The sequence below is a fragment of the Geotrypetes seraphini genome, chromosome 1, assembly GCF_902459505.1.
Source record: "Geotrypetes seraphini chromosome 1, aGeoSer1.1, whole genome shotgun sequence".
Taxonomy (NCBI): Eukaryota; Metazoa; Chordata; class Amphibia; order Gymnophiona; family Dermophiidae; genus Geotrypetes; species Geotrypetes seraphini.
In genome coordinates, this window is record NC_047084.1 from 306,160,162 (window position 1) to 306,175,789 (window position 15,628).

General features: G+C 42.1%; 1 protein-coding gene across 7 annotated transcripts in view; it reads left to right on the plus strand.

The window, feature by feature from the left end:
• The first annotated feature begins 7,110 nt into the window (after window positions 1-7,110).
• EGF (epidermal growth factor) overlaps window positions 7,111-15,628 on the plus strand; it is a 163,300-nt gene continuing 154,782 nt past the window's right edge. For all 7 annotated transcript variants that reach the window (XM_033955436.1, XM_033955427.1, XM_033955418.1 and 4 more), the window contains exon 1: window positions 7,111-7,658. In XM_033955436.1, the coding sequence (XP_033811327.1) occupies window positions 7,532-7,658 (127 nt within the window). In that variant the 5' untranslated portion in view covers window positions 7,111-7,531. The remainder of the gene's footprint in view (window positions 7,659-15,628) is intronic.

Sequence of the window (15,628 nt, forward strand, 5' to 3'; positions counted from 1 at the left end):
ATGCTCCCCGACCCCGCCTCCCCTCACGCGTTCAGCACCGCTGAATCGGTGGAAGAGGGCGCTTAGGGGGACGAACGAATGGTTTGCATTCAGATAAGATTATTGGTATGAGGATTTACGTATGTTGCTAAAGCAATACCGTGCTGAACTAAAAAGGGAGTCCGTACTCTAATGATAATAGAGTTAAGATGATCATGTTATGTTGTGACGGGAAGGGGGTAAAACGCGGAGCTCACGGATCTCAACCGCACGTCCTTAAAAATCTGCTTCCTTTGATTTATTTGAAAGCTGCGGTTTCTGATTTCATGTCCGCTGCAGTTGCTGCGGTTTCTGACCCCACGGATCTGTGCTGATAGTCTTAATAATAATTCATTTCGGGAAACACTTCAGCTCAGGGAGGTCCGCGTTTTACCCCAGTGCTGGGGTAGGAAAACTTGTTTCCATAGGTTTAAGATGGTCTTGAACCCAGAGATTGATTATGTGTTTATGTAGTGTTTGTCTAATATGTCATTGTTCTATTGTAGTATGTATTGTAATTATGTGTGTATGTTTGTAACTCCCACAGAACTACAGGATGTAGCCAGTAAGAATTTTTCAAATAAATAAAAATAAACCACTTCCTTAACTTATGAAATTGTAAAGTTCTGACACTTTTAGTCTCAGCATAGGTTATGGCTACATCACTTCTGCTGCTTAGGAGGATAAGAACATAAGAAGTTGCCTCCACTGGGTCAGACCAGAGGTCCATCACGCCCAGCGGTCCGCTCCCGCAGCGGCCCATCAAGTCTATGACCTGTGAAGTGATTCCTGACCATTTCTATAACCTACCTCTGCTTCTATCTGTAAATAAATGGTCCAAAGAAAATCCCTAATGTAAAGAGCAGCTCACTCATTTCAGATGATTTTACCTATTCTGAAGAAAAGTGCAGGTGCAAGATCTCAACTGCACTTCCTTAAAAATTTGCTTCCCTTGGTTTTGACAGCTGCTGTTTCTCATTACCCTTTAACTCCCCCCCCCCCCAACCCCACAGATCTACTTTGACAGACCTCAATGTTTCTCCCTGCAAATCTGCTTCTCCAATTTTTGACAGCTGTGGTTTCTCATTTTGATTTGTCTGACAACCTCAATAGCTCCCCTCTGCAAACCCCATGGATCTACTTTGATGGACCTCAATGCGCTCTCCCCCCTCCCCCTCTCCCTCCCCCCGGTATTCTCTGGAATGCAAACCACTTCCCCAGGTTATCTGGGGAAGTGGTTTATCTGGTTGGATGCACCATTAAGCTACAGTTCTGATCAATCAAGCTTCAAATTTTTGGCATGTATTCTCAACAAAAGTCCCGAATGCTTTACTTCTGATGGGAATAAACGGGAGGTTCCGTGAGGTAAAATTTAACCAAAGATAAAGTCTACAGTGCTGGGGCAGGAAAATTAATTTTTGTTGGTTCAACCTGGTCTTGAACCCAGGCTCTCAGGCAGCTACGCTAAGCTACTTTCATAGTTTATGAGGTTGTGAAGTTTTGGCACGTGTAGTCTCAGCATAGGTTATGGCTCCACTTCTGCTGCTTGTGATTGGTCAGAGTTGTAGCCCAATGGTTGGTGCATCCAACAGATAACCTGGGAAAGTAGTTTCCATTTAAATAATTTTTTAAACTGATTTTCAAGGCGCCTACTGGCACCTAAAAAAAACTTGCCAAAATCACACCTGCATAGGCGCTTAATAGTGCTTATCGCCACTGTAGGCACGGCTAACGCTGCAAGTGGTATTAGGCGCCGTAAAGTGCCTACAGAGGCATGATTCACATCAAAGGTAAATGCCGGAAATGTAGGCCAGAGGCGTCATTCTCTAAACAGCGCCATTGCGTGATTGACATGTGATTGGCATCTGCTTTTAAGGCAGCCACCAACCATGATGCCTAAATGCTGAGCATCCTATTTTAAACCTATGGGCACTTAGCACACACTAAACTTTAGTAAAAGCATTTGTAGTGGAGAAGTGGAGAGGAGGAGCAGCCTATTTGTTAGTGTAATGGACTGTGACCATGGGGAACTGGGTTCAACTCCACTGCAGCTCCTTGTGACCCTGGGCAAATCGCCTGACCCTCCTGTGTCCCAGGTACAGAACTTAGATTGTGGGCCCACTAAGGACAGAAAAAGTACCTGCATATCTTATATGTAAACAAAAACAAAAACTGTGGATACAGATGTTCTGGAAATAATTTATTAAACACTGACACATAAAACCATGAAAATTCAATTAAAAAAAGTAGAATGATAAAAAATACTGTGATAAAAATCTAACCGGACCCTACACGGTCCGTGTTTTGGTGAACACACGCCTTCCTTAGAGGCCCAATGATTTGCAAACTCACATATAAAGAATTAGACTGAAAACAGTCTATTGTCTTTAAACATGTGAGCAAAGAACACCACAGACAAGCTGAAGTAGCAAAAAAATGTGATATATCAAATCCATAACCCCTTTCCCCTAAACGTCCTTTAGAAAATGCTGCATTGAAAGAAGAGCTTATGGAATTGCAGTTAATTTTTGTTCTACTTTTAACTGTAGAAGTAGAAACAATTCTCTTTCCGTTCTGTTTCTTTTCAGCATTTGAATTAATACTGGGACTATCAAATTAATCCAACAGATGATGACTCTGTGAAAAAATGCTTAGAGAAGAACAACAAGCGCATTGCGGTGATGGCATCCCTTGTAGACGACCAAGGAGATATGTTGCAAGGACACCCACATTCCACTAAATACAGCTTAGATCAATTGAGACATTTTGTGCCTCCTCTGTGCTCTCTGGATTTGTTGCAGCAGTGCAGTTTTTCAAATTCTGTGGCACATCAGTATTTTACACCTAGATTTCAGTTGCTTCATAGGCAGATGCCAAATTTTATATAGTAAAATGTGCAATTAAATTGTTTAATGTAAAAACAACAACAACAACTTGACAGTCTTGGTTGATTTTTGTTCTCCCTTTCAGTTTTCTTATTTATTTGTTTATCTGATCTATGACTCACTAACATCACATATACATAAGTATAATCCCACAGGATGATAGCCCAATAGATTGGTTCCTAAACCTGATCTTAGAGGCTCCCCTGCCTGTCAGGATTTCAAGAATGAATATTCATGAGATATATTTGCATGCACCGCCTCCCCTGCATGCAAATGTCGCTCATGAACATTTATTATGGGTATCCTGAAATCCTGACTGGCTGGGATGCTTCCAGATCAGTTTTGGAACCACTGGCCTATTACAGCCAAGCATTCCCTGATCTCATACTTCCCAGAGTTGTGAAGCATTACACATAATACACAAGTAAACAAGCTTTTGGACTCTGTTGAAATACGCTTATGTCAGACATTACTCATAGCTCATTCAGAACCAGTTTTCATAATTTAAGTGTATAGATACCTCTCTCACCCCCCCCCCCCCCCCACACACACACATTTTTACAAAACCGTAGCGGTAACAGCTCCTATGCTCATAGGAATTCTATGAGTGTCAGAGCTGTTATCGCCATGGCTGGCACTAAAACCCGCGCTATGGTTTTGTAAAAAAGAGAGGGGGGAGAATGAGAAAGCCTGCAGCTTTTATGGCAACTGTTCCAAGTTACTTGTTTTGTTTGACTCACAGAAAGGGAGTGTTAACTCCAAAAAGTTAGTCAAGAGATATATTAAGGGGATCTAGTAAAATGGTATAATCTCATATCTGTTTTTGTATGGATCAAATGAACTAACATGGTAACTTCACTGCTTTATTCAGAGCTGGTGAAAATGGGCATTGGGGGCCTCCCAGTGGTGAATCAAAATACTGCACCTTCACATTGTGACATTGCATAATATTTATACCAAAATTAATAACAGGAAGACAACCACTGCAATTTATTTATTAGGATTTATTTACTGCCTTTTTGAAGAAAATCACTCAACTGAAATATTTGACAGGATTCAAAAATAAAAATTTGTACAGGTTGCATGTCACTTAAGATGAAAAGTAGTTACACTGAGTCCTGCCTGTTTGTAAAGAGATAACTACATGCATATCTGGAGAGCCCATTTTGATTGGGTGCTCTGATATATACAGTTTGCATGTATAAGCAAAACCATGTACTCAGATGACAGATGGAATATTCTACAGATGGATAATAAAAGTTGTACCAACATAGGAGTTATAGTATATGTGACTATCTCTGGGGGGAAAAGTGATTAAAGTCACCAGAAACAAAAATTGAGGTTATAATGAATTCTGTTAAAGCAAACAATTTGTAATACAACAGTCCAGACCCCCATCATTTTCTGTGAAGAAACAAAAAAGTCACAGAAGTTCAAACATGTACCGTAACTTATTCAGACTACTTATGGATCCATGACATAAAAATCAGCCATGCTCAACATTTTGGATTGGAGACTATAGTCTACTTTTCTCACATATAATCAAATTTGGATGCATTTAATATAATTTTCATAGTTGCATTCTGGATAAGCTATCATGGTTTTAACAGTAACCCATGGAAATTCACAGAGTACACTTAACACAGGTTTATCAGGGAATACTGTCTTGAAATCATTATACTAAACTAAACTAAACCTTAAGTTTACATACCGCATCATCTCCACGGAAGTAGAGCTCGGCACGGTTTACAAGAACTTAAAAATGAGAAAGGATAGGAAAAGGTTTACATAAGTTTATAAGTTGAGTGGAAAAGTAAGGGAAAAAAGAAATTACATGTTAGAGAAGAGCCAGGTTTTTAGTTGCTTGCAGAAGTTTTCTGTATCTGTGGGGGGATGGGGAGGGGAGGGTGGGGGGTTGGGGATTCTTTGCTGTGGGGTGGGGGTGAGGTGGGTCCGGGGAGGGCATAAGAGTCCAGTCCTCCGCGGGTTCTGATGAAAATGCATACCATGGTTGTTATTACTATTGTATTTACTATTGCTTAATAAAATAGATTTAAAACAAAAAAATAGAAGAAAAAGATCAATACCCTCATTATTTGCAACATATTTTGTTAATGCTTCAAACATTAGTTACTGTAATAATTCTTTAACTGTATTATAATAAATTTCCAATTACATTTCTAAAAAAAAAAAAAAATGGAGGGAGCTCAGGTTCCGCAGCGGGATGGTAATGGGCACAACCAGCATATGAATCACATTTTATAAAACACTGTTCTAACAGTTCTGTTGATGTGAGGATGCAACCCCATTCTCTGATGTAATATTACACCCACAGATCACAAAACTCCTCCATACCTCATAGGTCTATACCATTCATTTGTAATAAGAACATAAGAGTTGCCACAGTGGGAAAAACTGAATGTCCATCAATTCCGGTATCCTGTTTCCAGTAGTGGCCAACCCAGGACACAAGTACCTGGCAAATTCCCAAAGAGTAAAACATATTATATGCTTATTATCCTAGGAATAAGCAGTGGATTTCCACAAGTACATCTTAATAATGGCTTATGAACCTTTGTTTTAGGGAATTATCCAAACCTTTTTTTAAACCCTGCCAAGCTAACTGCTTTCCCCACATTCTCCAGCAATGAATTCCTAAGTTTAATTACCTTGTCCTAGTATTTTTGGAAAGAGTAAACAAGCAATTCACTTCTACCCGTTTCATTCCACTCAGTATTTTATAGACCCACCTATCATATTTCCCCTGAGCCATCTTTTCTCCAGGCTGAAAAGCCCTAACCACTTTAGCCTTTCCTCATAAGGAAGTCATCCCATCCCTTTTATCATCTTGTTACTCTTTGTTCATTTTCTAATTCCTTTATATATTTTTTGAGGTTCAGAGACTGGTATCATAATGTTCTCATGTTTTTCATTCCTTTCCTGATAATTCCTAACATTCTATTTGCTTTCTTAGCTGCCACTGCACACTGAGCTGAGAGTTCGAATGTATCATCAATGATGGCACCTAGATCCTTTTCCTGGGTAGTGACTACTAATGTGGGACCCTGCACCATGCAGCTATAGTTTGGCTCATCTTTCCCACATGCTTCACTTTTCACTTGCTCCCATTTTTAAATGGGTTCTCTGAGGCAGCAATTTTGTGAAATGCGTCAGAACTCAAAGTTTGAGAGGATTTCTAAACAGTTCTTCTGTTGCACACCAGGTAGTGAGGGATCTGCATACCAAGGTTCGTTCAAATCGGTCAAGCCGTTTTTGAATTACTGTGAGAATGGCAGCTTTTTACATTTTTTCCATTGACATGAATGGGTGAAATCTGATGTTCTGTTTGTAGCTCCGCCCACGTGTGCAGGTGGGCCGCGAGACCCCCAGAACATATCACCCCAGGTAGTGAGGGATCTGCATACCAAGTTTCGTTCAAATCGGTCAAGCCGTTTTTGCGTGATCGCGGCACATACACACACACACACACATACATACATACATACATACACACATACATACCTCCGATTTTATATATATAGATAGATGTAATAATAAAATACCCCCCTCCCTACATCCTGAACTGATAAATAAAACGAAACTTTTTAATAGACTTCTAAATTTAATAAAAGAAGGTTCACTATGTAGCTCTAATGGAAGAGAAATCCATAGATAGGGTTCAGAAGCAAAAAAAGGCAGAATTATGCATGGAAGTCAGTCTTGCCAAATGAACTGAAGGTAGGGACAATTGATGAATATCAGAGGGATGCAGATTTTGAACTGGCCTCTATGACCCCCCTGTTATGCATCTGGCTTTTAGCATAACTTAGTAAACAGACCCCTGAAACTCATTTTCTAAGCCCTAGTAGTGGGATAGCTTGTTTGGGGGGGGGGAGGGGAGCGAACAGCACGAGTGCAATCTGTTTGTGCTGAAGCGCAATGAACTGAAGACTTTTGCACCATAGCGCTACATGAGATTGGCTGGAGTCTAGCATAGCTTGCATTTCACAGGTAGCTCATAGATGCCAGCCTTGGTCACAGGCAGTATTTGTCATACCTGCTCTCTGGCTGACTTCAGTAGCACTGAATTCCCCAGATAAGTATTTGCAAACACAGACTTCAGTCAACTGGCACAAAAAGAAAGGGGGGGGGGGGAGGGTTTAGCAGCCTGTGAGAGGGAAGCCACAGAATATTTCTGTAAAGAGAAGCAAGCATCTATGTTACACTGTTGCCAAAATGCAGGGGTGCAGTGGCGAGACTGCCAAGGTTTCTCCTCCTCTGACCTTTGCCTCCCAGCTTCGAGAGTCACAATGAAATCTGGGGAGCTTAATTTCTAAGACGTGTTAAATTTCTCGCAAGGGCATCAGACATTTCATACTTTGCTTCCAAGAAAAAGAAGAAGAAAAAAAAGGGAGAAAGCCCGCATGAGCGCCAATTCAAAGGCTGTGGCAGCCAAAGCCTTTAGTGGGTGAAGAATGAGCAAAAAAGGCAACAAGAGGGGGGGGGGGGAATGAATTAGCATTGGCGAAGGCTGTCGCAGATGCACCAGCAGTATGTGTGCGCTCTCTCCCCTGTCTATAACTGAACACAAGTGAGTTGCTCTCCACTGGTGATCACGAAAGCTGAAGATGACTCTCTTCCTAGCTGTGCTTTTGCCAGTTCTTTTTAACCCTGGTCTGCTGAGCCTCTTAGCTTTACAGCGCCGGAACTGCCCAGACGTCTACAGTATACGGAATGAAAATACAACTTGTCCTTGTAAGTAAAAAAACAAGTCTGTTCATTTGTAAAGGGAAGCTGCCTGGCTGTGTCCCTTCTTACTAGTTATTGTGTACTCATTTATTCTGTAAGGGAACATTGTATAGTGGATTTCAAAAATTAGTTGTCTATTCTTGTCGTAAAGTATAAATAAGTGAATTGTACTGCTGGTTATCTGTGTCATCTGTGTTGCAACTGCTTCTAATAAAAATTATTTAAAAAAAAAAAAATATATATATATATTTATTAATTTCTAAAATTTCTAGACCACCTATGACTAAGCGGTTAACTAATGAAACATTCACAATAGTTCACAGACAGCACAAATGCAAAATACTTTCAATACAGTGCAAGATGTACTAAGGGCTCCTTTTACAAAGGTGCGCTAGTGTTTTAGCTCAAGAGGAGGCGGTAGCGGTTAGCGTGTGTGGCAATTTAGCACGCGCTATTCCGCGCGTTAAGGCCCTAATGCACCTTTGTAAAAGGAGCCCTAAGTAACTCACATTTCTGGCTTCTCACAGGATACTGAGAGATTTATCAAAAGTGTCTTCCAGTACAGAAATTATTCCTGGTGTGTACCTGTGTGTTTCATTGATAAACCGAGGCAAAACTTTTCCTAAACTCTTATTCTCTGCAACACAAAAACATATCATCAGTGTTGTGTTTGATTTTCTTTTGCATCCTTGATTTCTGCAGCGGTCAGTTTCCTTTCAGAATTAACCTTGATTTAAACAACAGGGGGTACATCTCTAAAGAGCTGTCAGATTCTGGTGTTTGTCTCATACAAATTCAACAGCACAAAGACTATCTATGGCAGTGGCCTGAAATCTGTGGCCCAGAGGCTACATGCGGCCTGCCCGGTACTATTTTGAGGCCCTCGGTATGTTTATCATAAACACAAAAGTAAAATATAAGTTTCTTCATCATATGCTTCTTTAGCTATAAATTACAATATTATTATTAAGACTTAGCCAAAAGGAAAGATTTATAAACTACTAGCTGATGCCCCGGCATTGCACGGGTATTTAATTATAGCAATAACACTGTAAATGGATTCAAATAAAGATACTTTATAGTGGTGAATGAAATTATTTTTTTACAGCTTTATAAAAAGTACAATATTCAAATTATAATGTGAAATATTTGACAAAATGAATACAATACAACTAACACAAAACTTGATTATAAACAACATTTTTAGTTTCACCTCCAGGAGCAAGAACATATAAATTCTTGGGTGAAGAGATCCCCAGAACATAACACCCCAGGCAGTGAGGGATCTGCAAACCAAGTTTCGTTCAAATCGATCAAGCCGTTTTTGATTTACTGTGAGAATAGCAGCTGTTTACATTTTTTCCATTGACATGAATGGGTGAAATCAGATTTTCTGTTTGTAGCTCCGCCCACGTGTGCAGTGGGCCGCGAGACCCCCAGAACATATCAGCCCAGGTAGTGAGGGATCTGCATACAAAGTTTCGTTCAAATCGGTCAAACCATTTTTGAATTACAGTGAGAATGGCAGCTTTTTACATTTTTTCCATTGACATGAATGGGTGAAATCTGATGTTCTGTTTGTAGCTCCGCCCACGTGTGCAGGTGGGCCGCGAGACCCCCAGAACATATCACCCCAGGTAGTGAGGGATCTGCATACCAAGTTTCGTTCAAATCGGTCAAGCCGTTTTTGCGTGATCGCGGCACATACACACACACACACACATACATACATACACACATACATACCTCCGATTTTATATATATAGATAAAGAGTTTTACCTCATGCAAAATTGTCATTTCTTTAATAAGACATTAATTTTTTTTTTTTTCTGAGGCCCTCCATGTACCTACAAATCCAAAATGTGGCCCTGCAAAGGGTTTGATTTTGAAACCACTGGTCTATAGATATAAGAAGGGAATTGCACACAGCAGATTACTAACCTTTACTCACTTTCCTAAAGTACTGGTATTAGGTAAAGATGCAGTTCTTGTTTTATCACATTATTTTGTTGTCCTGGGTTTGGTTTTGCTAAGGAGAATCGTGATGTCATTGACAAAGCTGATCTCTGTTAGCTCTCGTTGTTTTGTGTTCCTTTCTACAAAAACACAGTTTTACATTGCTTCAGTGCTCTCCTTGGGTGTACAAAGCCACCTATTTCGCCTTACCAGTAATTTTGGAAATATTGATTGTATTATCTTGCGGTTTGGTCAGTATGAGCTTGATGGTATAACAAGACACCTAGGTGAAAAGCGCAAGAAGACATATGTTTTATAAAGCTAAGATATACACCGATATACCTTTTTTAAAATAAGTTCCTGGGAAGTGCCATGGAAACTGCAAATGCCAATACAGAAATTTACACCTGCTCCATGTGTCTATGTATTAAAAAATGTGTGTACTGTCCATTGCAATTTCACCTCCACTCTGCCCGATGAAGCCTCTAGAAAGCCTATGCACAGTTTGTTTAAAAACTAGACATACGCTTTGGGGCTCATTTTCAAAAAAAAAAAAAAAAAACATCCACAAAGTGGCATAAAGTGGGGGAGTGTTAAAAGCATGGTGTGGGCGGGACTAGAGTGGGCTTATGACTTAGGATGTTTTCTGCCATAATGAAAAATTTAAGAATATGGCCAGGGTACAATTTGTACATCTGGGCTAGACCTCTTTTAATAATGAATATGTGCCAAAAGGATACCCAAACTGACCAGACGACCACTGGAAGGATGTAAATATGATCCCCCATACTCTTCCAGTGGTTACTGAACAACTCCCAACTAGAGAGCTGCACGGGAACGGGGACGACGGGAATCCCGCGGGACCCGCGGGCATCTCGCGGGTTCCCCCTTCGGGTCACGGGGATCCCGTGGGGACGCCCCTAGGGTCGCGGGGATCCCGTGGGGACGCCCCCTAGGGTCGCGGGGATCCCATGGGGCCGCCTCCGAGTGTCGCGCGGCTCCTGCGGGGCTGGATGTACTCAGTCGCGCGGCTCTTCTTCTCCCTACCTTCTCTGCTTGCAGCACAGAGCCGAACGGAAGTCTTCCCGACGTCAGCGCTGACGTCGGAGGGGAGGGAGGGCTTAAACAAAGCTTAAACAAAGCCCTCCCTCCCTCCGACGTCAGCGCTGACGTCGGGAAGACTTCCGTTCGGCTCTGTGCTGCAGGGAGGGCAGGTAAGGAGAAGGAAAGTAGCCTCGCGGTTCGAGTGGCTACCAAGAGAGGGGTAGCGGTCCTGTAGCCGCGAATCTAAATTACCTTCTTACAGCAGCTGTAAGAAGGTAATTTAGATTTGCGGTTAAGGGCAGGGAGGTTTGTCGGACCCGGGCTGTTGTCGGTCGGTCGGGGAAGTGCCACAAAAGTAAGGGGACCTGGCTGGCTGTGCTGCACCCGGGGCGGTAGAGAAGGAGGGGGGGGGAGAAGGACGCTGAAAGGCCTTGGTGAAGACAGGAGGGGGGGGAAGGACTCTGAAAGCACTTGAAGACAGAGGAGGGAGAAGGACGCTGAAAGCACATGGGGGAATACAAAGGGGTGGAGAAGGACGCTGAAAGGCCATGGGAAGGGCGGGGGGGGGAAGGACTCTGAAAGCACTTGTGGAAGACAGAGGGGGGAGAAGGATGCTGAAAGCACATGGGGAAGACAAAGGGGTGGAGAAGGACGCTGAAAGGCCATGGGGAAGACAGAGAGGGAGAAGGACGCTGAAAGGACATGGGGAAGATGAGGGGGAGAAGGACATTGAAAGGAAATGAGGAAGAGAGAGTAGGGAGAAGACGCTGGCAGGGAAGAAGACAGATGCCAGACTATGGGGGGAGCGGAGAGAAGAAGATGGGTGCCAGACCAATTTGGAAGGGGGAAGAAAGGGAGAGGCACAGTAACAGAGCAAATGGAAGATGCAGAAGGAAGAGAGACAGTGGATGGAAGGAATTGAATGAGAACATGAGGAAAGCAGAAACCAGGCAACAAAGGTAGGAAAAGAATTCTATTTCTTTTTTTTTTTTTTTTTGCTTCAGGATAAAGTAGTATATTAGTTGTGTTGATAAAAATTTATAAACATTAGAGGCTCTGGTAGAAACCCGTTTACAAAGTATGTATTCTTCCCAATTAATATTTTCAAATTAATAAAGTCTTTTTGCTTATTTGTAAATGGGTTTCTATCAGAGCCTTTAATTCAGTAGCATAATTAAATGAAATAACTACCGTATTTCTGAAGTTTATAGGGACGGGCGGGGACGGAGGGGATTCCTCGCGGAGACGGGTGGGGACGGAGGGGATTCCTCACGGGGACGGGTGGGGACGGAGGGATTCCTCACGGGGACGGGTGGGGACAGGTGGGATTCCTCGCGGGGACGGGTGGGACTTTGGCGGGGATGGGTGGGATTTCTGTCCCCGCGCAACTCTCTACTCCCAACCCCCAAAGATGTAAATGAAACAGTACATACCTACCTACATGATGGCGTCAGATCCTATGGCCAGTCCTAGTAGCCTCTCTTCCCGATGAGCGGGAGCGGACTGCTGGGCGGGATGGACCTATGGTCTGACCCGGCGGAGGCACTGCTTATGTTCTTATGTTCTAACTCTGGCCACGTTTGGAGGGCTGGAGCATGCGCGGATGTGTGTGACATTATCCGCGCATGCTCAGAAGCCCTCCAGATGCGGAACTTTCCAAAACCCAAACTTCCAGGTTTTGGAAAGTCCATCCAGGATTCTAAAAAGAGGGCATGTCTGGGTTCTCTCAGAAGTGTGGTAACCCTAGGGCTGGCAAATATAGCCATACAACATGGTATATTTGCAAAGATATTAGTGAAAATTGCATTTTTCACACCAGCCCTTATCAGCAAGAGCAAAGACAGAGCCTGTGCAATGCTCTACTTGTTCTCATGGTGTCCATTTAATTTGCACAATCTAACAGCAGGGTCTGCCCAAAACGCAGGCTCAGAGCTTCCACAGCATTGGCACTGTAGTAGGATCGCTTTTACATCCTAATAGTTCAGAAGTCAGTAGGGAAACCTCAGCGGGATTTTTTTGCCTCGCTGCCTGGCGCATCATTCTTTTCTGAAATTCAAAAGCACCCCATACCGCAGGAGTCTCTTCTGTCTCATGGTGCCCTACAAAGTTCTGCCATAAACATTTCTGACTATTGATAAAATGTCATGGCAGCACGTATTATTGTTACTTTTAACCTACTTTCCAATGGCGGCACCAATAGGGCAGGACTGGGGTGGAATAGGGCGGGGCTGTAGGTGGAACTGGGCAGGGCTGGGGTGTAATAGGACGGGGCTGTAGGAATTGGGTGGGGCTGAGGCAGAATAGGGCGGGGCTGGGGGTGGAATAGGACAGGGCTGCAGGTGGAACTGGGCAGGGCTGGGGGGTAGAATAGGGCGGGGCTGGGGTGGAACTGGGCGGGGCTGGGGTTGGAACTGGGTGGGGCTGTAGGTGGAATTGGGTGGGTCTGGGGCAGAATAGGGCGGGCTGTAGGTGGAACTGGGCGGGGCTGGGGGTGTGGAATAGAGTGGGGCTGTAGGTGGAACTGGGCAGGGTTGGGGGTGGAATAGAGTGGGGCTGTAGGTGGAACTGGGCAGGGTTGGGGGTGGAATTGGGTGGGGTCATGTGTCTGGGGTTTTCCAGACTTAAATATGGTAACCCTAGCCAGCCCCCACTGCTGGGCAGACCTAGATATTTTGTCGAGCTCATTAAATGGTAGCTACACCTCTGGTAACAGTGATTCATTTATAATGTGATTAAATATCTTAGACCCCCCCCCCACCATCAACATTATTTGGGTCTACAGTGAATCTGAATGTCTTTATATGCTCTTCACTCTTCCTTCTCTTCTTCAAAGTATACTGTATACAAGAGTTATTCAAAAATTCCCACACGTTTATATTTTCACGGGAAAAGGTTGGGGCGAGAAAAGTGATAAGAGGGCGTGTCATAGAATGTCATGTGCCTAGTCAGTCAGGCAAGCAGGCTCACCTTGCAGGTAGTAATGTAATTTGCTTTTCAGATATTTAATAAATAATGTTTAAAAAAAATGAAAGTGCAGAAACTTTTTGAAGATTCCTCATATGTTTTGATCCTTAGTTTCTTCCCAACATTCAAATTGTCAATAGGCATAAATCATTCTCCTCACTAAAGACACTAGGATAAGTACATAAGAATATAAGAATTGCCATATCGGGACAGAACGAAGGTCCATCAAGCCCAGCATCCAAGTTAGCTCTAGTGCAGGGCTTTCCAAACTGTGGGTTGTAACCCCAAATAGGGTTGCAAAACCCACATTTGACATCATGACCTCAGCAGGCCATAAAACTGAAACAACCTTGGTCTGCACTTGAGCCCACCCTAAAGTTAGTTAGGCCTGTGCAGGTTACTTCAAAGGCAGAGGATGACAGCAATTGGCTGAGGGCCAAGAGGAGCAGCAAGGAGGACAAGGCAGGCCTCTGGGAGGGGGAGAAGTGTGCTTTCTATGCCTGCAATAAAGGGGTCATGTTTGATATGTGTGACTCTTGCCATACAAGTAAAGCCTTGCTCTTCAAACTTCTCCCCGTAATTCCGTACTTTCTTTCTCTGAGCATTTACTAGCAGCACGACATACACTTCCAATTTAATTCTCTATAAATATCTTCCCCTTTCTAAGAACACTATAGTCAAGCAATACAATTTATAAAGTAGTGAGCATAGCATTGTTCTTAGTTTTTCACTTTGTGCAAACAAGCAGTCACATTTCAAACAGTTTCTATAGATCAAGTCACAGAACATTCTATACTGGATTACCAATTTATTTACAGTAGCTAATCTGTTAATCCCTTCCACCTTGTTTCTTTTATTGTGCTCTCAGACACAAAATACACTTATGATACCTAACTATTTTATGGTGATAATATACTGAGAAGCAGCTAGACAAATTATTCTTTCAGTCGCTACTCCACAATTTTGGAAAGAGCTTCCTTTTGGACTAAGGTAAGAATCAGCATTTAAAAAATTCAAGGCCAGCCTCAAAACATATTTCAGGAAGGCCTTTTCATGGCTGTATTTGATTCTTCCATTTTTTCCTTGTCAGAGAATCCCAGTAAGTTGTGGTAATGGGTTATGGACCAGTTTTGATCTTTGGTTATATGACAAGGTACCAATAAAAGGTTTGAAGAGGGGAGAAGTCATGGGTATTTGTTGATTACTTAAATATAGACCTGTAATTTGTTTTGGGGTTTTCTCTTACCGGTATGTCTCAGATTATTTTTTATTTTTAATTTGTACAACCCTAGCTACCTGGTGATAGGAAAGAAACTCTGTCAATCATCTTATCTCCTTTTTTTTTTCTAGAAGCTTATAAGGGGATTGCATATTTTAATACTTATCTGTGGATTATTTTGATTTGTTTGCAAAGTTTTGTGGTTTTATATTGTTAGTTTTTAGATTATATTGTAAAAAACAGTAGCCTTGATTTATAAACTCCTCAGACAATTCCAAAGTGAAGTACAGTACTATATCAACTAAATTTTATAACTGGTTCTTGAAGTCTCAGTGCAGACTGTCCTATGTGACCTACCCATGTAACTGTTAGCATTGGGCTTGGAAGAACAGACCTATCACTGCCATATCTTCAATGGGACCCAGAACCACTTGTCCATAAATAGGAAGATTCAAATCCACTGCTGGAATTCTAGGATCTGGTGTACCATTGCTCAAGATGGCATTTGAGGGAGAGTAAGGAACAATTGAATGTGACTTTTCACCACAATATTTTGTTTATTTTTTAAATTTATATACAGTTTTATTCCAAAACGATTTACAAATAGTTACATACATAAAATATTATAAAATTCAGAACAAGGTTAGAACAAAGCAAACAGATTCAATCCTTACTTAAAATAAATTTCTCAGAGAAATGCATCTACAAATAATTGTGTTTCAGAATGTTCCTAAATGAGCTCTTATCTCTACATTAAGTAAGGCATTGGTATCTAAAATTCTTTAATCATAG